At 41.2% G+C, this 27022-nt stretch overlaps 2 protein-coding genes and 1 long non-coding RNA gene across 3 annotated transcripts; 1 reads left to right on the plus strand and 2 right to left on the minus strand.

The window, feature by feature from the left end:
• Window positions 1-9266: 9266 nt before the first annotated feature.
• On the minus strand, window positions 9267-25735 carry LOC124138139. Its single transcript, XM_046504676.2, has 5 exons — window positions 25319-25735; window positions 19473-19849; window positions 18463-18556; window positions 11207-11295; window positions 9267-9664 (listed from the first exon to the last, which is right to left on the minus strand). Exons 1-5 carry the CDS (start codon window positions 25398-25400, stop codon window positions 9608-9610), a joined length of 699 nt encoding a protein of 232 aa, XP_046360632.2. The 5' UTR covers window positions 25401-25735; the 3' UTR covers window positions 9267-9607.
• Window positions 11869-13611, plus strand: LOC125378214. The gene is made up of 4 exons (XR_007220101.1): window positions 11869-11970; window positions 12201-12381; window positions 12862-12958; window positions 13491-13611. It is a non-coding gene; the product is annotated as an uncharacterized LOC125378214 (long non-coding RNA).
• LOC125378213 lies at window positions 11968-13728 on the minus strand. Its single transcript, XM_048393282.1, has 3 exons — window positions 13097-13728; window positions 12874-12944; window positions 11968-12413 (listed from the first exon to the last, which is right to left on the minus strand). The coding sequence occupies exons 1-3, from the start codon at window positions 13726-13728 to the stop codon at window positions 12049-12051; spliced, it is 1068 nt and encodes a 355-aa protein (XP_048249239.1). The 3' UTR covers window positions 11968-12048.
• Window positions 25736-27022: the final 1287 nt, after the last annotated feature.

Raw genomic sequence — 27022 nt, forward strand, 5'->3', positions numbered from 1 at the left:
AGTTTAAAGTGTCTAGTTTACGGATATGGTTTATAATGTCTAGTTTACGGATATGGTTTAAAGTGTCTAGTTTACAGATATTGTTTATAGTGTTTAGTTTACGGTTATGATTTAAAGTGTCTAATTTACGGATAGGGTTTATAGCGTCTACATTACGGATATAGTTTATTGTGTCTAGTTTACGAATAGGGTTTATAGCGTCTAGCTTGCGGATATGGTTTTAAGTGTGTGCTTTGCGAACATGGTTTATAGCGTCTAGTTTACGGATATGCCGTTGGGTTGAATCATATTGTAGGAAGACAGAAAAACCTCGTTTTTAATATTTACAAGATATTCATCTTTCTAAAAATAATGAAAACATAATGAGAAAAGAATAGGATTTATAATACACAGTGACTCCTTACAACTCTAATTCTAGAGGTGTCGCAATTCTCTTTAATAATAACGTAAAGTTACACAAAGGTGAGGTTGGTTGGTTGGTTTGTTGTTTAACGCCGCACTCAGCAATATTCCAGCTATATGTGGGCGGTCTGTAAATAATCGAGTCTGGACCAGACAATCCAGTGATTAATATCATGAGCATCGATCCACGCAATTGGGATCGATGACATGCATCAACTAAGTCAGAGAGCCTGACCACCCGATCCCGTTAGTCGCCTTTTACGACAAGCATAGTCACCTTAGACCTTTTCTACCCCGGAATCTTGAAGGGTCCACAAAGGTGAGGATGGACATTTGATAAAACAAGGCAATACAGTGGAGGGGATACGATTGTCACTCACTAATATGTATTATGTGACGATATTGATGACATTGGTAATGAATCGTTGGTGATAAGTGGCGACTGGAATCAGGTACTAAGTCCTTTGGTAGACTATGAAAACTATAGAAATATTAATAACCCTGGAGATTAAAAAGATGTTAGATAAATCTTTAATCTTACTGATTTTTGGCGAGAATTAAACACTGACAAAAATAAGTTCACTTGGTGGAAAAAAGTCCTGAAAATATGGATATGTAGATACACTGAAGACATTTTCAAAATTACTTCTATGAGGATAACCATGAACAGAGGAGTTATTGCATGTATCCCGCAGGCAAATAAATACAGTTCCTCGCTGAATAACTGGAGACCCATATCGTTATTAAATGCTTTGAAAGATAATAAGTGCTTGCATAACAAAGAGAATTCAACAAACTTTAAATGTTCTCATTCATGACAATCAGACCTGATGTATTCCTGGTAGATGCATAAGCGGAAATATTAGGCTATTTTGTGATATTTTGTTTGAAACTAAAAGGCCAAAAAAGCAAGGTTTATTACTATTAATGGACTTTTAAAATACTAATATATATTAAATAAATATAACTTCCAAAACCTCCAAACAAATGTGGTAAAGAGGTAAACGATATGTTCTTTAAATGTATGTGGAATGATAACAAGGATAAGATACGTGAATACGGAATATGTGAATACGTGAATACGTAAATACGTGAATACGGAAATACGGAATATGTGAATACGTAAATACGTAAATACGGAAATACGTGAATACGGAAATACGTGAATACGTGAATAAGGAAATACGCAAATACGCAAATACGCAAATACGTGAATACGGAAATACGTGAATACGGAAATACGGAAATGCGTGAATACGGAAATACGGAAATGCGTGAATACGGAAATACGTGAATACGGAAATACGGAAATACGGAAATACGTGAATACGGAAATACGTGAATACGGAAATACGGAAATACGGAAATACGTGAATACGGAAATACGGAAATGTGGAAGGTGGACTTGGGATGTTAAATGTTGGCACTTTTATTGACTCCTTAAAGATATCTGCTCTTAAACGACACCTTTAAAAAAGACAACCTTTGAGGTTTCCCTTTGGATGATGTTTACCAACTGGTTGGTAATATTAGGAAAAGAAGTCGGGTTGACAACCCTTGTTGGAAAGATATCTGTAGCAATCTGTATGCTTGGTCAAAATACATTAATAATTGTATCTTAAACGACAAAAACATAAATGAAATTCTGACGCAACCACTGTGATTTCATAATCAATCACTGCTTTCAGAAGGGAATATATACGTAAAAGATATATGCAACTCACAATGACTTATACCATTTACCGAACTTAAAAAATGTATGTGATATCAAGGTTATTATACTAGATTACAATCGATTGACCCTAAATATACCTAAATCATGGAGAGACCATATTCACAGAACTATTATTATTAACACTTTATCACTAAATATGAGAAATCCCTGATATGACCTCCCTAAACTAATGCACAAGCACATATTGTTCAATTTACTAACAAAGAAGTTTTTGGGGAGTGCTTAATAACAACTTTCTCAATCAGTAGTGAGTGAGTGAGTGAGATTTAACGCCGCTTTTAACAGTATTCCACTTATATCACGGTGTGTCAGCTTAATGTGGGAGGAAAGCCCCAAGTGATGCAGGTCTCAAACCTTTACCACTTCGGTGAAACCCACGTGCAAGTGTATGGTGCTGACAAACCTAGAAACATAATCGGGGCAAACCGGGATTCGAACCAACAATCATAGGTTTCTGGCGTGCCCAAGGGACCCAACTCTGCACAGCGAATCGCGGCGCTTACTTTAGAGTTGGGTCCCTTGGGCCCACCATAAACCTATGATTGTGGGTTCGAATCCCAGTTTACCCTGATTATGTTTCTAGGTTTGTCAGCACCATACACTTGCTCGTGGGTTTCACCGAAGTGGTAAAGGTTTGAGACCTGCATCACTTCGGGCTTTCCTCCCACATTAAGCTAACACGCCGTGATTTAAGTGGAATACTGATAAAAGCGACGTTAAACCAAACTCACTCACTCACTCGCTCACTCATTTTTTCGGTGCAGGATGTGTAGCGTATAACAGTTTGTGCCAAGTCATACCCTGTGTAACACATTGCAGGATATATAGTATCTTATCCATATCCTGTCAGATATTGTGCAGGATGTGTAGTGCATAACAGTTTGTGCCAAGTCATACCCTGTGTAACACCTTGCAGGATCTATAGTATCTTATCCATATCCTGTCAGATATTGTGCAGAATGTGTAGCGTATAACAGTTTTTGCCCAGTCATACCCTGTGTGACACATTGCAGGATCTATAGTATCTTATCCATATCCTGTCAGATATTGTGCAGGATGTGTAGTGCTTAACAGTTTGTGCCAAGTCATACCCTGCATAACACCTTGCAGGATCTATAGTATCTTATCCATATCCTGTCAGATATTGTGCAGGATGTATAGTGCATTACAGTTTGTGCCAAGTCATACCCTGTGTGACACATTGCAGGATCTATAGTATCTAATCCATATCCTGTCATATATTGTGCAGGATGTATAGTGCATTACAGTTTGTGCCAAGTCATACCCTGTGTGACACATTGCAGGATCTATAGTATCTAATCCATATCCTGTCAGATATTGTGCAGGATGTGTAGCGTATAACAGTTAGTGCCAAGTCATACCCTGTGTGACACATTGCAGGATCTATAGTATCTTATCCATATCCTGTCAGATATTGTGCAGGATGTATAGTGCATTACAGTTTGTGCCAAGTCATACCCTGTGTGACACATTGCAGGATCTATAGTATCTTATCCATATCCTGTCAGATATTGTGCAGGATGTGTAGTGTATAACAGTTAGTGCCAAGTCATATCCTGTGTGACACATTGCAGGATCAAAAGTATCTAATCCATATCCTGTCATACATTGTGCAGGATGTGTAGTGTATAACAATTTGTGCCAAGTCATACCCTGTGTAACACATTGCAGGATCTATAGTATCTTATCCATATCCTGTCAGATATTGTGCAGGATGTGTAGCGTATAACAGTTTGTGCCAAGTCATACCCTGTGTAACACATTGCAGGATATATAGTATCTTATCCATATCCTGTCAGATATTGTGCAGGATGTGTAGTGCATTACAGTTTGTGCCAAGTCATACCCTGTGTAACACATTGCAGGATCTATAGTATCCTATCCATATCCTGTCAGATATTGTGCAGGATGTGTAGCGTATAACAGTTTGTGCCAAGTCATACCCTGCGTAACACATTGCCGGATCTATAGTATCCTATCCATATCCTGTCAGATATTGTGCAGGATGTGTAGCGTATAACAGTTTGTGCCAAGTCATACCCTGTGTAACACATTGCAGGATCTATAGTATCCTATCCATATCCTGTCAGATATTGTGCAGGATGTGTAGCGTATAACAGTTTATGCCAAGTCATACCCTGTGTAACACATTGCAGGATCTATAGTATCTTATCCATATCCTGTCAGATATTGTGCAGGATGTGTAGTGCATTACAGTTTGTGCCAAGTCATACCCTGTGTAACACTTTGCAGGATCTATAGTATCTAATCCATATCCTGTCATATATTGTGCAGGATGTATAGTGCATTACAGTTTGTGCCAAGTCATACCCTGTGTGACACATTGCAGGATCTATAGTATCTAATCCATATCCTGTCAGATATTGTGCAGGATGTGTAGCGTATAACAGTTAGTGCCAAGTCATACCCTGTGTGACACATTGCAGGATCTATAGTATCTTATCCATATCCTGTCAGATATTGTGCAGGATGTATAGTGCATTACAGTTTGTGCCAAGTCATACCCTGTGTGACACATTGCAGGATCTATAGTATCTTATCCATATCCTGTCAGATATTGTGCAGGATGTGTAGTGTATAACAGTTAGTGCCAAGTCATATCCTGTGTGACACATTGCAGGATCAAAAGTATCTAATCCATATCCTGTCATACATTGTGCAGGATGCGTAGTGTATAACAATTTGTGCCAAGTCATACCCTGCGTAACACATTGCAGGATCTATAGTATCCTATCCATATCCTGTCAGATATTGTGCAGGATGTGTAGCGTATAACAGTTTGTGCCAAGTCATACCCTGTGTAACACATTGCAGGATATATAGTATCTTATCCATATCCTGTCAGATATTGTGCAGGATGTGTAGTGCATTACAGTTTGTGCCAAGTCATACCCTGTGTAACACATTGCAGGATCTATAGTATCTTATCCATATCCTGTCAGATATTGTGCAGGGTGTGTAGCGTATAACAGTTTGTGCCAAGTCATACCCTGCGTAACACATTGCCGGATCTATAGTATCCTATCCATATCCTGTCAGATATTGTGCAGGATGTGTAGCGTATAACAGTTTGTGCCAAGTCATACCCTGTGTAACACATTGCAGGATCTATAGTATCCTATCCATATCCTGTCAGATATTGTGCAGGATGTGTAGCGTATAACAGTTTATGCCAAGTCATACCCTGTGTAACACATTGCAGGATCTATAGTATCTTATCCATATCCTGTCAGATATTGTGCAGGATGTGTAGTGCATTACAGTTTGTGCCAAGTCATACCCTGTGTAACACTTTGCAGGATCTATAGTATCTTATCCATATCCTGTCAGATATTGTGCAGGATGTGTAGTGCATAACAGTTTGTGCCAAGTCATACCCTGTGTAACACCTTGCAGGATCTATAGTATCCTATCCATATCCTGTCAGATATTGAGCAGGATGTGTAGTGTATAACAATTTGTGCCAAGTCATACCCTGTGTAACACATTGCAGGATCTATAGTATCTTATCCATATCCTGTCAGATATTGTGCAGGATGTGTAGCGTATAACAGTTTGTGCCAAGTCATACCCTGTGTAACACATTGCAGGATCTATAGTATCTTATCCATATCCTGTCAGATATTGTGCAGGATGTGTAGTGCATTACAGTTTGTGCCAAGTCATACCCTGTGTAACACATTGCAGGATCTATAGTATCTTATCCATATCCTGTCAGATATTGTGCAGGATGTGTAGCGTATAACAGTTTGTGCCAAGTCATACCCTGTGTAACACATTGCAGGATCTATAGTATCTTATCCATATCCTGTCAGATATTGTGCAGGATGTGTAGCGTATAACAGTTTGTGCCAAGTCATACCCTGTGTAACACATTGCAGGATCTATAGTATCTTATCCATATCCTGTCAGATATTGTGCAGGATGTATAGTGCATTACAGTTTGTGCCAAGTCATACCCTGTGTGACACATTGCAGGATCTATAGTATCTTATCCATATCCTGTCAGATATTGTGCAGGATGTGTAGTGTATAACAGTTAGTGCCAAGTCATATCCTGTGTGACACATTGCAGGATCAAAAGTATCTAATCCATATCCTGTCATACATTGTGCAGGATGTGTAGTGTATAACAATTTGTGCCAAGTCATACCCTGCGTAACACATTGCAGGATCTATAGTATCTTATCCATATCCTGTCAGATATTGTGCAGGATGTGTAGCGTATAACAGTTTGTGCCAAGTCATACCCTGTGTAACACATTGCAGGATATATAGTATCTTATCCATATCCTGTCAGATATTGTGCAGGATGTGTAGTGCATTACAGTTTGTGCCAAGTCATACCCTGTGTAACACATTGCAGGATCTATAGTATCTTATCCATATCCTGTCAGATATTGTGCAGGGTGTGTAGCGTATAACAGTTTGTGCCAAGTCATACCCTGCGTAACACATTGCCGGATCTATAGTATCCTATCCATATCCTGTCAGATATTGTGCAGGATGTGTAGCGTATAACAGTTTGTGCCAAGTCATACCCTGTGTAACACATTGCAGGATCTATAGTATCCTATCCATATCCTGTCAGATATTGTGCAGGATGTGTAGCGTATAACAGTTTATGCCAAGTCATACCCTGTGTAACACATTGCAGGATCTATAGTATCTTATCCATATCCTGTCAGATATTGTGCAGGATGTGTAGTGCATTACAGTTTGTGCCAAGTCATACCCTGTGTAACACTTTGCAGGATCTATAGTATCTTATCCATATCCTGTCAGATATTGTGCAGGATGTGTAGTGCATAACAGTTTGTGCCAAGTCATACCCTGTGTAACACCTTGCAGGATCTATAGTATCCTATCCATATCCTGTCAGATATTGAGCAGGATGTGTAGTGTATAACAATTTGTGCCAAGTCATACCCTGTGTAACACATTGCAGGATCTATAGTATCCTATCCATATCCTGTCAGATATTGTGCAGGATGTGTAGCGTATAACAGTTTGTGCCAAGTCATACCCTGTGTAACACATTGCAGGATCTATAGTATCTTATCCATATCCTGTCAGATATTGTGCAGGATGTGTAGTGCATTACAGTTTGTGCCAAGTCATACCCTGTGTAACACATTGCAGGATCTATAGTATCTTATCCATATCCTGTCAGATATTGTGCAGGATGTGTAGCGTATAACAGTTTGTGCCAAGTCATACCCTGTGTAACACATTGCAGGATCTATAGTATCCTATCCATATCCTGTCAGATATTGTGCAGGATGTGTAGCGTATAACAGTTTGTGCCAAGTCATACCCTGTGTAACACATTGCAGGATCTATAGTATCCTATCCATATCCTGTCAGATATTTTGCAGGATGTGTAGCGTATAACAATTTGTGCCAAGTCATACCCTGTGTAACACATTGCAGGATCTATAGTATCTTATCCATATCCCCTGTGTGACACATTGCAGGATTTATAGTATCTTATCCATATCCTGTCAGATATTGTCCAGGATGTGTAGTGTATAACAGTTTGTGCCAAGTCATACCCTGTGTGACACATTGCAGGATCTATAGATTCTTATCCATATCCTGTCATATATTGTGCAGGATGTGTAGTGCATAACAGTTTGTGCCAAGTCATACCCTGTGTGACACATTGCAGGATCTATAGATTCTTATCCATATCCTGTCAGATATTGTGCAGGATGTGTAGTGTATAACAGTTAGTAACTGTCCCCGTCACACAGTACACAATTGAGCCTCTGTAGTGTTTTACCTACTTCTCACACTCCGCCATAATGTGAAGGCTCTGTAGTGTGTTACCTACTTCTCACACTCCGCCATAAGGTGAAGGCTCTGTAGTGTGTTACCTTCTTCTCACACTCCGCCATAAGGTGAAGGCTCTGTAGTGTGTTACCTACTTCTCACACTCCGCCATAAGGTGAAGGCTCTGTAGTGTGTTACCTACTTCTTACACTCCGCCATAAGGTGAAGGCTCTGTAGTGTGTTACCTACTTCTCACACTCCGTAATAAGGTGAAGGCTCTGTAGTGTGTTACCTACTTCTCACACTCCGCCATAAGGTGAAGGCTCTGTTGTGTGTTACCTACTTCTCACACTCCGTCATAAGGTGAAGGCTCTGTAGTGTGTTACCTACTTCTCACACTCCGCCATAAGGTGAAGGCTCTGTAGTGTGTTACGTACTTCTCACACTCCGCCATAAGGTGAAGGCTCTGTAGTGTGTTACCTACCTCTCACACTCCGACATAAGGTGAAGGCTCTGTAGTGTGTTACCTACTTCTCACACTCCGTAATAAGTTGAAGGCTCTGTAGTGTGTTACCTACTCCTCACACTCCGCCATAAGGTGAAGGCTCTGTAGTGTGTTACCTACTTCTCACACTCCGCCATAAGGTGAAGGCTCTGTAGTGTGTTACCTACTTCTCACACTCCGACATAAGGTGAAGGCTCTGTAGTGTGTTACCTACTTCTCACACTCCGTAATAAGGTGAAGGCTCTGTAGTGTGTTACCTACTTCTCACACTCCGCCATAAGGTGAAGGCTCTGTTGTGTGTTACCTACTTCTCACACTCCGCCATAAGGTGAAGGCTCTGTAGTGTGTTACCTACTTCTCACACTCCGCCATAAGGTGAAGGCTCTGTAGTGTGTTACCTACTTCTCACACTCCGCCATAAGGTGAAGGCTCTGTAGTGTGTTACCTACTTCTCACACTCCGTAATAAGGTGAAGGCTCTGTAGTGTGTTACCTACTTCTCACACTCCGCCATAAGGTGAAGGCTCTGTAGTGTATTACCTACTTCTCACACTCCGTAATAAGGTGAAGGCTCTGTAGTGTGTTACCTACTTCTCACACTCCGCCATAAGGTGAAGGCTCTGTAGTGTGTTACCTACATGTACTTCTCACACTCCGTAATAAGGTGAAGGCTCTGTAGTGTACCACATGAGCTTACACAGCAATAATTTCTGCTCCACCCCCCAGTAAAATCTTTGCTAAAACATCATGGCAATGTTAAAACATTACCAGTGTCAACCAGCATTGATATATAAATAAATAAAAAAACTTACAAAAAGACATTTTATTGAGCAATGAGTTGACATGACACGTTAAACCAAATCCAAAAGCACAGTCATCCTTTAAGAGTTATAAAAACTGCAAACAATAATTTGATAGTACTAAAGTGTTCTTTATATGTTGCAATTATCAAATGAATCGTACAGTGAGTATACTTTGTATTATCATGATAAGGTATGTATCGATATCTATAGTATCGCGGACACACACCACGCAGAACACGTCATTGTAAACTTGGGGGATCTTGGGGGTGTATGGACTTGCATCAGTCGCAGTGTTCACGTCGGGTAGGCGGGGTATGTGGGGTATGCGGGTATGTGGCGCCGGACATCAGAACAGGCTGGATATACTGAAGAACCCGGGATTGACACACGGGAAGTATACAAACTGAAGTATAATCAAATCACAGTTGTTAAATAAAGGACGGCTTGATGAAGAAAGGTCTGGTCTGGTGATACAATGATATACATACATGTTAGCATGCATACATACACACACACAAGCACGCGCGCGCACGCACGCACAGTCACACACACATAAACACACACAAACACACACATACACAGTAATGTATTGTAACAGGAATTGCAGATGTATCTGTCGAAAATGACAGGTGTTCATAAATATTTGCAATCACAGTTGTGTTAGACGTATTGTGCAAAAGCGTTCCATGTTCAGATTAATATTCGTCAAATCTTTACACCTACACGCACACGCACACGCACACGCACACGCACACGCACACGCACACGAATGGTGCAAGGAGGGTGCATGCACGGACACATCATATGGTCTTTTTTTCTCAACAAGGAAAGGCACTATTGCACCATGTACATTTGATGATTAATGTAAATTAAATGCTTTACGCTGTTCCGTACCACCAACGGCAAACAGGAGTGTTCGTCATCTTTCAGGATATGTATAGAGAGATGATGAAACAGATTCGGCTCCTTTTTTAATGAAGGAAACGAAAATCGACATGATCAGTCATAGAATGGACGGATATCATGACGGATATCATGACGGATATCATGATAGATCATGAGCAGTAACACCCTGAACGTACGTGTACCCATCCTCCTGATTATATTGACACGTTTTTTCCGTCAGCATTCGACACATCATTATAAATGTACATTGCAATGTGTCAGAGTGTTAAAACATAATGATACATGCGTTAAAGGAATTTCATGCTCGTACCATAGCCAAATTCATCACATGATAAAACCTATTTTGTTCGCAAGGTAAACCCATTTAAACATTATATACTGGAGGCAATGAATAAGGGGACGTGTTATTTTTAGACCTTACATAGCACTACTTTTATAAACATAATAATGTTTATGATATAATGTCCATTCCAATATTTCATTTCACTCAGGGGTCATATATTTTTTAACATGAACAAGTGTGTGTATGTGTGTGTGCTTGTGTGTTTGTGTGTGTGAGTATGTATTCGTGTATGCGTGCGTGTTTCTGTGTATGCGTGTGTGTATCGCTGTGTGTTTGTGTGTATGTATACGTGTAAGTACGCGTGTCTCTGTGTGTTTGTGTGTTTGTGTGAAAGTACGTGTGTGTTTGTGCCTGTATGCCTCTGTGTATGTGTGTATATGTATACGCGTGTGTGTTTATCTGCCTGCCTTTGTGTGTGTGTGTGTGTGTACGTGTGTGTACGTATGTGTGTGTACGTGTGTGTGTGTACGTGTGTGTGTGTGTGTGTGTGTGTGTGTGTGTGTGTGTGTGTGTGTGTGTGTGTGTGTGTGTGTGTGTGTGTGTGTGTGTGTGTGTGTGTGTGTGTGTGTGTGTCTGCTTCTGTGTGTTGGAGATTGGATGAGTATTTCGTTGGTTCAAGGTATTGAGTTACACATGTAAGTTTTCCACTGCACTTGATATTTCCATCAGCTTATATATAAAAATAAAATTCGTTACCTCGTCGAACTCGCCCACGTAGTTGTCTAGGCCCCTGCCGGCCCCTATCTGCAGAGGACAGTCACTGCGGCCGATGTAGTCGTTCACATCTGCACAACAAACAAACAACATGTATACTAGGAATACTAACACTACACGTTTTGTTCCAGGGACATAAAATACATAGAGGCTACTTCATGCTTTTTGTCGAATACGATTTATATTTCGTCTCGTGAAGCCTCAAACCCTATATTGTTTCTCGATCTTCGATCTCGAAACAACATGGGGTTTGAGGCTTCACTCGACGAAATATAAATCGTATTCGACAAAAAAGCATGAAGTAGTCTATTTATTATATACATCTCCCATTTTTACATATTTGAAATTGAAATTTAGTCAGATCTTTCAACTACGAGAACGACGATATTTCTCGCGTCTCGATCTGCTCACATACGACCTGTCGCTTTAACGATGAAGTAAATAGTTCGCTCAATTTATACTCATTTCAAATTGTCAAAGAAAACAAAATACAAATGTGAATCAAAAACATTTATTCAAATTGGCATTTTATCAATTTCTTAATGTATTATTGTATACAACTCATTGTCCAAACAATGTTTCGCACTAACGTCAATGCGTAGGAATACATAATAATCCATAGTCAGCTGATTGTGTTCAGAGAAAAACAACGTCGCACACTCGCTTCGCTTCGAAAGTTTGAACTTTTGTCAACAAAGTCAACAACGTAAAAGGATATAACAAACACTGAATATGAACGTGAAAAGGTAAGTCCAAACATATTCTGTTGTCAATATTTTATGACGAACATTATTTATGCCATATTTCAAGATGATCTTGTCATTCTATTGCAAGCATGGTCTTTTCAATGGTGGTAACTCGTCTTTACATGTGTTTGATGTTGTCGCATTTGCAGTGTTTTTTTCGGAGGACATTGATACATTGAACATGTCAGGTGATAGACATATGTTAACATTTCCGTTGATGGTATTTCCAGACAACAAGCTTGTCAGAAAATGTTGATTCTGAAGGCGGTTGGACACAGATTGCATCGCAAATCCACCCTGCATTGGTGCCGAGTCCGGATTTCGATCAGCTGTTGTGACTGTGCTGCTGGCGGTGTTACTGTTTGACAGAATGCGAGATATTCCCTTCTGCTTTTCAGTATTCATACTTGAGTAATTATTTATCGAATTCACGTTTTTGTGGCCTGAAATTTGTCAAACAAAATAATTCAAAATAACATTTTATCCATATTTTGAAAGATGAATGAATGATATTTGTATTTCTCTAAAGAGTATTTTATTTTGTATTTGGTATTTCATTACTTTAATGTCTTAAAACAACAAGTTTATAGGATGAGGCCAAATGTTTATTTTATTCACCAATATATGTTCTCATAATATTCAAAATACCAACAAAATGAATATAACTAACTTATACAAACACATTTTAACCATTGATATTTAAAAAGGAAACTAAATTTGTTATTGTCCCCAGACTTATTAAATAAGTGTAGATAAAATTAATGTATATTTTCACTTCAGTGGAATACTAACCTTCAAAATCTATTTCTAAATATGTTTTTTCCATATAATTTGATTGTTTTAATATATGTAGTATAAATATTTCATAAATTCATTTTTTTATGTTTACAGCTGTCATCTCACCAGATATCTGAATGATGTCATTGGGAGAAACGCCACTGTCTGTCAACTTCTGGACCAGGTGTTTCCTCATACTGAAATGATTCAGGTATATTCAATATCATGCCATTTATTTGATATTTATTACCTAATTTATTTTGACTTACTTTATGGCTGATTGTCATTGTATTTCCCAATATTATACTGAAGTGTTTATCCAAAACTAATATAGATATTGAATATTTACCTGTATGGTGTCAATCTTTTGTCATCAGCTATGTCAGCACCTTCTGTCATAGCCTTCATAATTCCATATAGCTTGTTGACACCCAGTGGGGCATTTTTGTACCAGTACGACTGTTCCTTCCTGTTGTTGTTGACTGCTAGAAAATATGGACTGTCTGGTGTACAAGAGGCTGGTGGTCGTCTTTGTCTGTACAATTTATATGCATTGACAGGGCATTTTTCCAGGTCTTCTGGTGTTGCATAGGCTCTTGGTTTTATTTGCCGTATGTTTTTAGGATTATCCCCAGGTCTTGTTTTTGTTTGTCGCTCACTTATAAAGATAAAATACTCGGATCCATCATCATCATTTCTAATGTCAATGTTTCCCCATTGTAAATTTCTGGTTTCCTTTCCAGTTCTCATGCCGAAGTTCAGACAACAAATCATCCACATGGTGTGAAGGAGGCTGTGTTGGTTATCACTTCCGAGGGTCTTGGCATCGTACATGGCATCAATATCCATATCTGACAGCTCTTCAGCAGCCTTGGGTTTGTTGCCTTTACCCATTGATTTAAGTTCTTTTTGTTTGCATTTGAGTGTTTCTCTAGATCTTGCAAATGTGATATCGGAAATGATGTTAAATGTAGAACCCATTTGTTTCAAGCATCTTTGTAGGGAAGATTGGTAGCTTTTTAGACTGACTGGTTCATATTCTGATCCATCATTCTTTTTTACTGACAGAAAAAATCTTGACAAATAGGAATCTAAAGATACTGCATCGATTTCTTCAATTTTTCTAGTTTCCCACTCAACCATCACTAGGTACTCACTGATAATTCTAATGTCTCTATCTGTCTTCTTTCTTGTGTTTTCATTTTCCAGATCTCGAAGAAACCTTGAAACATCATCATCACTGATAGATTTATACTTTTTATCACCAATTATGCTGTAATCTATTGCAGATAATAAATTATCCACATCACCTCTCTCTATGTTGTCGCTCATTTTGGCTAGCAGACGATCCAAGGGAGGTAATCATGAAATTATCACTCTCCTACCCAGAGTTCCATGCGGCCGGCAGCCAGCTAGTATAGTACCTCTGCCACAGGTCAGCGCCATGTGACGATTCGTCACATCTTTCACAGTCCAGTCAAGATATTGCATATGCTTTTCATCCGTTTCATGTTTGACAAGTCTACACATTTTCATGAACAAATGTCAAAGAATGGTTAACTTTCATTGAGAAAGTATGCAAATACGTAATAATCTACTTGTTTTTGCGTAGTTATCCTATGTTTACATTGGTTGTACGGCTCCACGTGCTGTCACCGAAGCCCAACGGAGAGCTAGCGACACGGTTACTTTGATGCATAAATATATATTGTCATGCAACTCACTGTCGCAGTTGTAGTAGCATATCTATATAGTTATGCAAAACAATATGTAAAGCGCCCCCAAATACTTGCATTAGTCCGTTCTATACTGATTTCTGAAAAAGCGCGTTTGTTTACAAACAAGAGAAAAGTCCGGTCACGTGATATGCAAATTAGCCTGTGGCAGTGGTGTTATGCTGAGTCACCACTGCGACGGAGTGTGTGAAATTATGTCCCTTTGTATCAAGGGGAAGTAACTCGAGATGAAAGTAGTTCCGGTTCAAACCTTATATTTTCACCGGTGAAAATATAAGCTTAATTTTCACTGCAGTGAAATATCATTTTTCAAATTTATTTCACAATACCATTTATATTTTCACTATATATCTATATATTTCATACTTATGTATATAATAAAAGGGATTATTTCACCTTTTTCCCTTATACATGTGGGCGGGTAGTTGGCTCTTACACGGCTTTGAACAGTACTTCATTTTCATCAAGGCGTGTCGAGTCGTTGTGGGAGGAACACGGGTTTGGTTCTAACAACCCCCCCCAAAAAAAAATATCAGGGCGAATCTGGGAATCGAACCTACGGCCATTGTGTTCCGAAAAGTTCAAGGGAAGTAACTCTTCACAGCGACATGACGCGATCGCGCGATGTCTGGGACAACCCTGCACCTTGTAGACGTAGAGCAGCCGGGTAGCACGATTGTGTAAGTGTTCGTACACTGGTTTAAGTCCCAACATGGATGCGATTCGTACAGTAAATTCTCTTTGTATCATTGCATTGTATTAAAAATACTCATAATCACGTGTTATTTTCGACTGATACATCTGATATTTCTGTTACAATACAGTAAACTACGGTTATAACGAACTCAAAGGGACCACTAATTTAAGTTCGTTATAACCGTAGTTCGTTATAGGCATATATACAGCATTTAAACAACAAATGGTCGGGACTAAAAAATAAGTTCATTATATCGGTCAGTTCGTTATAAGCGTGTTCGTTATAAACGTACTTTACTGTACACAACTAACAGGTGTTCACTCACACACTGGCTTTTCATTCCAGTTACAAGGTGACAAATGCAGTTTGTGTTTAAAACAAGAAAGTTTGCAATTAGGTAGGATTTGTTATGGAGTTTTTTATCAGCTACGGGCCACCATAAAATCAAGTGTAACTTTTCGTTAAAAATGTATTTATTGATCATTATTCGTTAAAGAAACTATGTGACTGGTCATTCGTCGCCTTGTTAAAACCTATACAAATTGGTTGGTCGGCCTGTACAGCTATGACGACGTCATAACGTCACAGCTGACCCTGTTGAAAGTCTAATACCAGTTTCAAGATAGATTTCATTATCACACACCAATAATTCACAAAAAATAAATTGTTGAACTCGTATTGATAAATTCGTGCCATCTCATACAGCAGATTATTTTTATTGTTATCAAATGGCAATATGTGCCAGATGTATTTGTTTAATTATAATGTCGGGGGCATGGGTGGCCCAGTCGTCTAAGGCGCCGCAATTCGCGGTGCAGAGTTGCGTCCCTTGGGCACGCCAGAAACCTATTAGTAAGGGTTCGGATCCCGGTTCGCCACGATTGTGTTTCTATGTTTGTCAGCACCATACCCGTGCTCGTGGGTTTCACTGAAGTGGTAAACGTCTAAAGCCACCCTAACACTTGCACGATTTTTGTCCCTGCAATGCCGCGCAATGCGTCGTGGCAAGGCGTGCCATTTCGGTGGTACGCAGCGGAACGTGAAGCCGCTTTAGCGCCCTGTTCGCGCACTGCACACGCATAAGTAACGCAATGTCTACGCAATGCACGGCCAAAAATGGGCCGCATCGGCACGCACTGACACGCAATGGCACGACTTGTTTACGTATAGGGTAAGTATTGTTCGCGCATTGTTCACGTCTTTCGTACCGCAATGTCCTGCAGTGTCACATACGACACGCATAGTTCCCGCTGTTTTCCCGCATCTCCACGCATTGTCCCCACGACTTCGCGCATGCGTGAAGTCGTCGTGGCAATTTTTGGTCCCGCTTTGTCCCGCTTGGCGGCACGCTTCAAATCTCGCTATTGGCGTATGTATATAAACTCCAAATAGAAGAGACGCTTCATTCCTCGACTCGCTGTGGACGATACAACATGCTGAATACCAGAGACACTGCTATTGCAGAACAGAGAAGGTGTCTATATCTGGCAGCTGCAGGACTATTACTTCTTGAAGAGCAGGAGAAAAGGCAGCAAGAGCAAGAGGAAGAGCATGAGAAAAAAGAAGAGACAACCCTAATTATAACTAGAACAAGGAAAGCAAGGACAGTGTGGGTTAGAGAATGGTTGGCGAGAAGACGTGAGCTCAGACATTATGATCAGCTATTTACAGGACTCCATAAGGAAGATCCCAGAGGCTACAGGAATTACCTGAGAATGACACCTGACCTGTTCCAAGAGATGGTGGAGAAGTTAACCCCTCACCTTAAGAAAGAGACCACATTCATGAGAGAATTGCTTGAAGTTGGACTCAAGCTCGCTGCCACCCTCCGCTTCCTAGTCACAGGGAATTCCTATCCAAGGCCACAGTACAGCTTCAGAGTTGAAGCAAGTACAATCTGCAAGTTCTTACCAGAGGTGTGCAAAGCCATCATTGAGGTCTACAAGGACGAAGTGCTCAGCTGCCCCAAAACTCAAGAAGTGTGGAAGGAGGTTGCTGAGATGTTCAGCTCCAGATGGAACTACCACAACTGTCTGGGGGCCCTGGACGGCAAGCAAGTTGCTATGAAGAAGCCACCCAAAGCAGGCTCCCTCTATTATAATTACAATGGCTTCCACAGCATTGTACTCATAGCTGTTGCAGATGCTTGGTATAAGTTCCTGTATGTTGATGTTGGGGCAGAGGGTGGTGCCCCATTGCGCCAGTCCTTCTGTCTCTTGTCATACAATTGTGGGTAGTCTTTTACATATTCTGCTAATTTCATGGTACCCTCATCTGTCAACTTATACTCAGGAATTTCTTCCTTGGACACTCTGATTCTCTTCTTCTGTTTTACTGTGGGCTCTTCTTCACTTGACAGTTCTATTTAAGTCTCTGTAAAAACTTCAAGTTGTGTCTGTGGAACAACATCCACACTTGAGCAGGAGGAAGGAGGAGAAAGATCCCTCTCCCTGTCTGCAATCTCTCTCTTTCTCTGTCTCTGGCCTGTCCTCTTCCTGTCTGTTTTGCACTGGTTTTCCCCTTCTTCTACGGACTTTCTCCTTGTAAGGCATGTTGTCCGTTTGCTGGCAAGTTGCAGAATGACCAGGACCCGCTTACATACGCACTGACGCGAGCGCCGTCGTCGCTCATTGGTAGGGAACTACGCGCGAACAATGTATAAACACTTCGTGAGCAGTTCGTTCATTGCGCGAATGGTTCGTGACGTGCGCGACCTATGCGTGAGCTGGGCGTTCCATGATTACGTGAACAACTCGTGACAACACCCTAACGACCGCACGATCACTCCGCGACACGCTCGAATGCGTGAACGCGGCGCGAACAGGCGCGCCCACAACGTGGACAGTTTGTGACCCATGCGTGGCATGGCGTGTCAGAGCGTGTAGTGGATTCCCATGGCACGCATTGACACGCACCGTCGGCAGTGTTCGCGCCGAGTTCGTACAGTGTTCACGAATGGTTCACGCAAGTGGCACGCACATGGCACGACAATTGATGCGTGCCAAATTTTTGAAAATTTTGAAATTCTCTCTACGACATGGTACGCATCCCCGCACCCTTCACACTCTCCTCACGCTCGTTCCCGAAGACTTTAATCATTGGCACGCCGAAGTGCGAGCCACTGCGGGAACAAAAATCGTGCAAGTGTCAGGGTGGCTTAAGAAAGCATCACTTAGGGCTTTCCTCCTACATTGAGCTGACACGCCGTGATATAACTAGGATATTGTTAAAAGCGTCGTTAAACCCAACTCACTCACTGATGTCTATTGTTTAGTGGCTCACCTTTAGCGAATGTCTGTCTCGGTTGGCCTGCTACCTGGACTTCAATGGCCGTCTCGTTCTGGGCGATCTGCACCAGCACCTCCTGGCGGACGTTCTACAGAGGAGGAGACCGGGATGAAAGTCACCCTAGTGCACAGGTGAGGAGAAAGGATGTTTAGCGTCGCGTTCAAGTTTATTGCACTTATATAGCGACGTGGGTGCCCAACGATGATCAATTCCACAATTAGTTCCATCCAGAACCAATATTGCCAGTGTAAATGTATCGTGGTAAAAACTGTTCCATGGGAATAATACCCCTTGAGAAATATAGCACAAGGAACATTTATTTACAACAGGAACATATATCTGTGACAATTGCACGTATTGGGAACAAGTACCATATTTCATCGTCTATTGGTATGACACGGCCGGGGAACGAACCACCCACTCTCAGGTCCGCTGGCAGGTGCTTTATCCGTTGACCCATGAGGCGGCCCCGAACTCACAGTGTGCATCGAAGATCTTTACCAGTAACATTAACCACGGGTTTAAAGGATGGGAGTGGCTTCCCCACATAAGTTTCATGAGTGAAGGTTTGACAAACAAAACTGTCGCTGTCACTCTTAAAATGTAGATGGGCAATATAGAATAACCAACTCGAACTTACACAGATAACACAGACCTTCACTCCTGATTGAACTCTATTAAGATGGTCCCTTCCCCGCTGTATTTACTCCGGGGGGTGGGGGTGGGGGTGGGGGTGGGGGTGGTGTGGGATATCCTTGCGGTTGGAACGCAACATTTTAACCACAAGGCTTCCTAAACTAACAGCTTGTCTCTGAAAAACAGTTGTTAAATTATAGGTATAAAATATGGTAAAAAGACTCTCTTCATTTTCTGATACTGCAGTAATCTAGACTTGCCAAACATTATAGACTTGCATGGGCTGTATTGGATATATTTGTTTCAGGGTCTGTATGACAGACTATAGGCTCCCCACCGCCACCATTATCTGCGAACATGAGCCTTACCACGTTGATGTTTCTCACGGTGATGTTCATATCCCTGTCGTCGTTCGTCATCTTAAGACTGAGGGTCGTCGTTGCGAGCTCATTGTGACGCCGTTCCTGTCGCAGCTTGAACTCTATGGTCGGTGGAGTGTCCACGCAGCCGTTGCTGAGTATGGCCACGTCACGGAAGGTATGCTGCCCCAAGTACTTAAAGATGAAGGCGATGGAGAAAGAGGGCCGCAGAGGGTTCTGCTGGAACATGGGCAGGGATAGGAACGCCGTGCCGTCGAAGTGGGCGCGGTCGGTGACGACGATGTTGCCTGTGGAGGTTTGGTCGCATCTGTGGCTGTACTCCTTGAAGCTCTGGTCGTAGGAGAAGCGACAGGATTCCTCGCAGCCTGGTCAACAAACATGAGGGGAAGTCTATGATAGGCATTTAGCGGTAGGAAGAACATGATCATGAAAGCATGACACTTTTTAATGGACAGCAACTTATTTTATTCTTTGTGACGACGTTTCGGAGCTACTTCTTCTCCCTTAATCAACAAACATTAGTTGGTTCTCTGAACTGAACTGAACTTTTATTTACACTCAGGCCGCTATCAGCGGCATCAGATGTACAAAATTATTTCAACAACATAATACATATACAAATAAATATAGAATAGATACAAAAATATCTTTGTCGAGCATGCATGCATATATATACAGATTCACTAGTGGGCTCATGATACCGTACAAATATGGTACGTCATGAAATGTGTTCATGACACACTTTTCAAAATATAAGCAACAGTTTAGCCTACTTTGAAGGAAAACGGGTAAATGTATGTTGGAATCATCGTCCTCCTGGTGAATTCTTATTAAAATGAAGTAAAATGGGCGTATTCCTATTAAAATGAAGCTCTTATGTGTTTATTCCTATTAAAATGAAGCTGCTGTGCGCGTATTAATATTAAAATGACGCTCTAATGGGCGTATTCTAATTCAAATGAAGCTCCCATGAGCGTATGCCTGTTAAAATGAAACTCACATGGCCTCATGTCAAGTTCTATTAAAATGAAATTTACTTAAAAGGGCACATGCCTATTAATATGAAGCTCATATGGGCGTATGTCTATTCAGATGAAGCTCATATCGGCGTATGTCTATTAAGATAAAGCTCATATCGGCGTATGCCTATTAATATGAAGCACATATCGGCGTATGTCTATTAAGATGAAGCTCATATCGGCGTATTTGAATTACCACAGATGCAATTTGAAGAAGAATCAACAACAAAAAAACAGTTTCAGTACCGTCTACATGGCAACTGAGAGGAAGGTCAAGGTTACAATGTTTTAGGTGAAAAACTTTGCTGACACGGCGCTGTAAAAAATAGTTTCTCTTTCATGTTTCCTCCAGTGCAGGTAAACGACAAAAGGATCATCTTCCCGAGGCAAGGGAATTAACTGACAATAAAAGTCCAGTTCCACAAGTTTTAGTTTTTCCGACAGACAAGGCCTCAAATAACATAACCATTATATGTAAGCATGTCTACATTGATTATTTGATCAAAGAACTTAGTACAAGTGAAATATCAAATTATGTCACATATAGGACCAGTATGTTAACTGAGGAAGAAATCTTACAAAACCATGCATCAGTACTAACGACTTTTGACTTGACTCTTAAAGCTGAAGACTCTTGTGTACTGGATTCCAACGCTCCAGAAACATCCGTACAAGGAGAGATATATTGCTGGGTCAAGCACATGCACCACCAAATACAATCTCAAAGATTAACCACAATCTTTAATACGATCTAAGACGGAAATTATTTTTCACAGAAAGTATTTGAGACTAGTGAAATTTATAGTATGTGGATTCTCAAAAAACCCAAAGGATTTGCTTGACCTTTAACAATCTCAGAAAAGAACCACGTTCAGTTCTATCAAAAAAATTAATTTTCAACTTTGTACACCACTATCCCACATGGTAAACTTACGGTAAAACTTCATTTCTCGATCCATGGGGCTTTTGTTACAAAACGTGGGGGCCATACATATATTTACATATCTATCTTCAGAGGTTCATGTCAATTTGTCAAAAATGAAAGCAAATGCCATCTGCAGTTTACTGAGAAAACACTTTGTGAAATCATCTAGACTGTATGACAAGAGTGATGACTTCAAATTTCCAATAGCTAATTTTCCCTTTATGTCGGGCAATATTCCTGCAGCTCCAGCCCTTGGCGTCTGCATTTCACAACCTTTGAGGTACAATCGAGCATGCTCTTTCTACCAAGATTCAAAGAGCGTCATACAACTCTTGCTCAGAAGCTGTTCCATCAAGGTTACAACTTTCATGGCCTCAGTAGTTGGTGAGGTGAAATTGGGTTTAACGTCGCGTCCAAGATTATTGCACTTATATAGCGACGTGCATGCACGTGTGTGTGTGTGGCTGCTTGTACTAGACCGGACTGATGCCGATTTAGGACCAGTATGCCGACTAGCCCACTGAGATACCATGCCGCAGTTTAACATGAATACCCCACTCAGACACAGTATACTGACTCCGAGCCGACCAGTCCTTGCTTTAACACCTTAATGCCGAGCGCCAGACAGGGTAACAACAAGTACCATCTTTTTAACGTCTTTTGGTATGACGCGGCCGGGGATTGAACCCCGGACCTTCCGCTCTCCGGGCGGACGCTCTACCACTAGACCACGGAGGCGGTCTCAAGGCCTTAGTAAGCTTTCAAAATGTTCTATGGAAGACATGTGGAGGACATGTGTGCCAACGGTTGGGCAGGATTTGATAGTGATTCATAAACCGAAGCTCATGATATAGTCGGAATCGTAAATCGACTCTGTATTTGACAGAGATTTCTTATGAATATGGAAAGGGTTTTGTCATTTTTGTTTATTGGAAGACCTGGCCCTCTATTCACAAACATTATTTCCTGCTTCTTGTGAGAGAGTATTCTAAAGAGTTATCATGGACATTAAGTTCATGTAAACAGTCTTTAGGATTAAAGGCTGGTTTGAAGTCATGAAGAGCAGTTAGTGTAATCACTGCAAGACATTCCCAGGTTTCAAGGTAAACGTATTCGCGGACAATCCATGCAGAAGCCATGTCATGTGCCATTTTCTTTTTAATGAGAGGGAATTGTTCATTTATATTATCAGTAGTCACCATGGCGATACAATACATGACAGTAGCGCACAGATGTCAGGCAAAGGTGATGGCAATGTGGGGTAAGTACTTCAAATTCCTTTTGATCGCATTTAAACAATTAGTGCCTCACGGTTCTTAAGAGATAGTTTTTTTAGCGTTTATTTCATGGCCAAATATATATTACGAGCGTTTCTTTAGACCATCCTCATGCACTTTGACACATGATATACTCTTAAAAAATGGAGGGTATATTCGTAAATAACTTAAAATTTCCAAAATTGTAAGAGTTAATAGTTTCTAGTAATAGTTGCATGATAATAATCAACGAATTGGTAACACATTACAACCGGTAGTGAAGAATCACAGTAGATGTTATGACCACAAACGATCTTGACGAACGACAGGGGTAAGATGGAAAATTTCAAAGCTGTCGTTTGTGCGCAATACCGCCACGAGTTGTCAAACATTCATTCACTCGACGATGCATACTGTGTCTGAGTCTCCCAATGGCGACTTGAGGACCCAAAACGCCTTGCAAACGGGACGACAAAAGGTGCGAGTATGTTGTCCCGATATTACTGTCCAGTCATCCTTTCTTGCACAATATGTAGTGGGGTGCGCTCAGTCATGGCTTTACCCCACACCATAACCGATCCACTGCCAAATCTGTCATAAGGTCTCAGGTTGACATTGGCTCGACGTTTATTTCGACGACGCCAGACACGACCACGCCTATCAATGAAGTGCAAAGTGAATCGGGACTCATTGAAAACATGGCACGTGACCAGGGACGATTACCCCAGTTTCGACGTTGTGTTCAGGGTTGACGTCTGTTGGCAATATGGCGATTTGTAAGAGGAAGCACAACACGTGGCCGTCGAGCATGGAGACTGAAGGTTTGCAGCAATTTCATTCCCCGTTTTGAGCTCGATATCGTAGGGCCTGGTTTCGGATCAATTGATCCTGTGCTCTTGCGCTGACCTGGGACGCCCTGAACGGGGGCCATCGTCAACATCCTGGGTTTGTTGGTACCTGCGCCATAGTCTGCTAATCACAGACTGTGAAACATTGAATGTATTGGCCACTGCACGCTGATGTCTGTTTCCACCGTTCAAATAGCCTGCAGACGCGGCATCGCTTAGTTACACATAAACAATTCATGGAATCAAGTAAATCACATCTATTTAACAGGAATAAGATTGACAGAAATAATGGTCCACATAGATTACTCGACCTTCCTTGAAAGTGTCAAAATCAAGCATGACACCCTATGCACGTGTGTGGCGCTATTGCGAGAGGCACGTGCAAACTATAGGATGTGCTTTGGTGTGACGTTTTAACGACATAAAGGTTCTTGCATAGGATGTCTGTCCTCAACACTTATCCTTGTTTTAATACATGGTATTAACATTTATATTTCATGATGCACTATTTTCTAAAGAGTTTATTAAACAAATATTTATACAAGTTGTTTTGTATAAGTCAGCGAAAGCACTTTTTCGTACTTTTTTGCACTTTTTCGGCACCATTCCTGGTCTCACCTAAATGGTAAACGTCTCAGACCTGCAACTACCACATGAAGCTGTCCACCCGCCCTATTACCGAAATACTGTTCAACTCTGCGTCTAACACGGCTCATTCAACACTACGACTTCAACGGCCAAGTATTTTTCATCACACTGAAATGGGTTTTTTTAAACTAGTTTTAAAGAGGAACACATGAACAAACATTGCTCCTAATTCCTCTAGATGACGCGGATGCTGTCTCCATTCGTGTGTATCATAATGCAAATAATCAATCAAAATGTCTACGGACGGAATTTGATAAAACACCTGTTACCATGTATTTACATCAACATCCATAATATCTTAAATCCATTTTTTTTACTGCCTCCGTGGTCTAGTGGTAGAGCGTCCGCCCGGAGAGCGGAAGGTCCGGGGTTCGATCCCCGGCCGCGTCATACCAAAAGACGTTAAAAGATGGTACTTGTTGTTACCCTGTCTGGCGCTCGGCATTAAGGGGCTAAAACAAGGACTGGTCGGCTCGGAGTCAGTATACTGTGTCTGAGTGGGGTATTCATGTTAAACTGCGGCATGATATCTCAGTGAACTAGCACTATAAATCGGCATCAGTCCGGACTAGTACAAGCAGCCACACAAACACATACACGTACATGCACGTCGCTATATAAGTGCAATAATCTTGGACGCGAGGTTAGACCCAATTTCACCTCACCTCACCTCAATTCCATTTTTAGAACATCTTTAATGTCACTCACTAACGTATCACATGTGAAATATGTTAAATGTTCCCATTAATAACTACTTATGATTTGAAATAGTTCCTATAACCTTTAAAGAGATTATACTTATGTAGGGTTATTTCTACTTTTTCAATGTGTCTACTACACCTTTTTAAGCAGTTAATCACATTTTTATAGAGTTATGGCACAGTTTTCCTATTAACACAGCGTTATATGTGATGTTCAAAAAGAACATTGATAATCATAACTCTTATAGCCCTACAGTAGGGACGGTGAAGTAGTCTAGTGGTAAAAGCATTCGCTCGTCACGCCGAACGCGTGGGTTCGATTCCCCAGATGGGTATATTGTGTGAAGCCCATTTCTGGCGTCCCAGCCATTATATTGATGGGATGTTTAAAACAGCAGCTTAAAACCACACTCACCCACTCCACAGCAATAACTTACCTTTCACGGGAATCAACCATATTCCAACAAGCATGTAAAATATACATGTTATTAACCATGTCTTTGTGAAACGAGTATCCATTTTCGGAAGAGGAAAGAACTATTCCAGATTGCAATGACTCGACGTTGGCGTCCCCCCGTACAAGCCCAGCTTCTCTCTGGCGTGTCTTCCACACCTGGGGCTGGGACGTTTGCACGAGTCAGCAACATTCGAAAACTGCATTTGTCTTTAACAAAATCAAGGCTGTGACAAGCAAAACATTGTCTGCCTAACGTCTTCATTGTCAGTGACGTCTGTCCTGTGTTAAGACACTGTCGGCTTTTACTGTTAGTTCGGCCAGCTGGACCGTGTTTCAAATGTTAGAGTTGCCGCTAACAATGTGTGAGACTCACGTCCCATCACATCCCGTGTTGACAGACGGGTCTGCCCTTATCCCCATCAACACTTCGGGATTGCATCGCTCCTAGTCACTGTTTGCATAACCCGAGGACAACAAGGCAGTCGATTGTTCTAGGAAGCAGCGAATTCAAAACGTCAACGCTAGAGAACAACCCGCCTCGATCAACTACTGAAACAGACCCCTATGTTTGTTTGTTTGTTATTTAACGCTGCACTCAGCAATATTCCAGCTATATGACGTCGGTTTGTAAATAATCCAGTCTGGACCAGACAACCCAGTGATTGACATCATGAGCATCGATCCACGCAATTGGGATACGATGACATGCATCAACCAAGTCAGCGAGCCTGACCACCCGATCCCGTTAGTCGCCTCTTACGACAAGCATAGTCGCCTTTTACGGCAAGCATGGGCTGCTGAAGACCTATATTACCCCAGATCTTCACGGGTCTGGACAACGGGGGTATATACACACCCATATGTAGTCATGTATTAGCACGCAGTACAGTTTCACCGGAATCCTGTTCACAACCCGAACCATAGTGTATTGTCGTCAATCTATGTACTCTGACGGAATGTAGCATGGGGTGTTTCGATTCATAGATAGTATGCACAGTAGCGGAAGAAGTGAAAGGTCATGTGGTGTACTCATGTTAGTGGCAACACCTTCGGTCTTATTTTTTGCAACCATATTCCTTTATTGCCTAATTCATCAATTATAGCCATTAAAGTCACACCTGGTGCGAACGTTTGCACTAACCTGCCTGATTTTTAAGGTGTGTGTGAGTGTTAAAAAATGTTAGTGAGTGTTCGTTTGTGTTTGTGTGTGTGTGTGTTAGTGTGTGTGTACCAGTCCAGCTTCCACCCTTGCCGAAGTAGGCTGGAATTACAGTAAACTACGGTTATAACGTACACGCTTATAACGAACTGACGGATATAACGAACTTACTTTTTAGTCCCAACTATTTGCTGTAGTTATGCTGTATATATGCTTATAACGAACTACGGTTATAACGAACTAAAATTAGCAGTCCCTTTGAGTTCGTTATAACCGTTCTTTACTGTAGTAGAGAAAATGACTGGGACCTCGATCTACCGAAGACCATAGTTTAGCTAGCTTGACACAACCTGGCGCAGAACAAATGACTGTTCCAACGGTTTCTCTGTGCTTTGTTTTCAAATGAAAGTGCTTCCCTCACTTGGAACTATTTCTTTTGCGCATGAATTTCACTTCCCACAACACAACCTGGCGACGCAACGCATGCTGTTCGACTTGTTTTCGTGTACTTCCGTTCTCAAATGA

This window comes from Haliotis rufescens, unplaced genomic scaffold (genome assembly GCF_023055435.1).
Source record: "Haliotis rufescens isolate VD_foot unplaced genomic scaffold, xgHalRufe1.0.p SCAF_12, whole genome shotgun sequence".
Lineage (NCBI taxonomy): Eukaryota > Metazoa > Mollusca > Gastropoda > Lepetellida > Haliotidae > Haliotis > Haliotis rufescens.

Excerpts from the sequence above, each read along its gene's own strand:
- LOC124138139 (XM_046504676.2), bottom strand. The coding sequence starts at position 25,400 with ATGGATACTCGTTTCACAAAGACATGGTTAATAACATGTATATTTTAC. Across the intron at positions 19,850-25,318 it reads ATGGTTGATTCCCGTGAAAG|GCTGCGAGGAATCCTGTCGC; the intron begins GTAAGTTATTGC and ends TTTGTTGACCAG. Across the intron at positions 18,557-19,472 it reads CCGTGAGAAACATCAACGTG|AACGTCCGCCAGGAGGTGCT; the intron begins GTAAGGCTCATG and ends CCTCCTCTGTAG.
- LOC125378213 (XM_048393282.1), bottom strand. The coding sequence starts at position 13,728 with ATGGGTTCTACATTTAACATCATTTCCGATATCACATTTGCAAGATCT. Across the intron at positions 12,945-13,096 it reads AAAAGATTGACACCATACAG|TATGAGGAAACACCTGGTCC; the intron begins GTAAATATTCAA and ends GAATCATTTCAG. Across the intron at positions 12,414-12,873 it reads TGACATCATTCAGATATCTG|GCCACAAAAACGTGAATTCG; the intron begins GTGAGATGACAG and ends GACAAATTTCAG.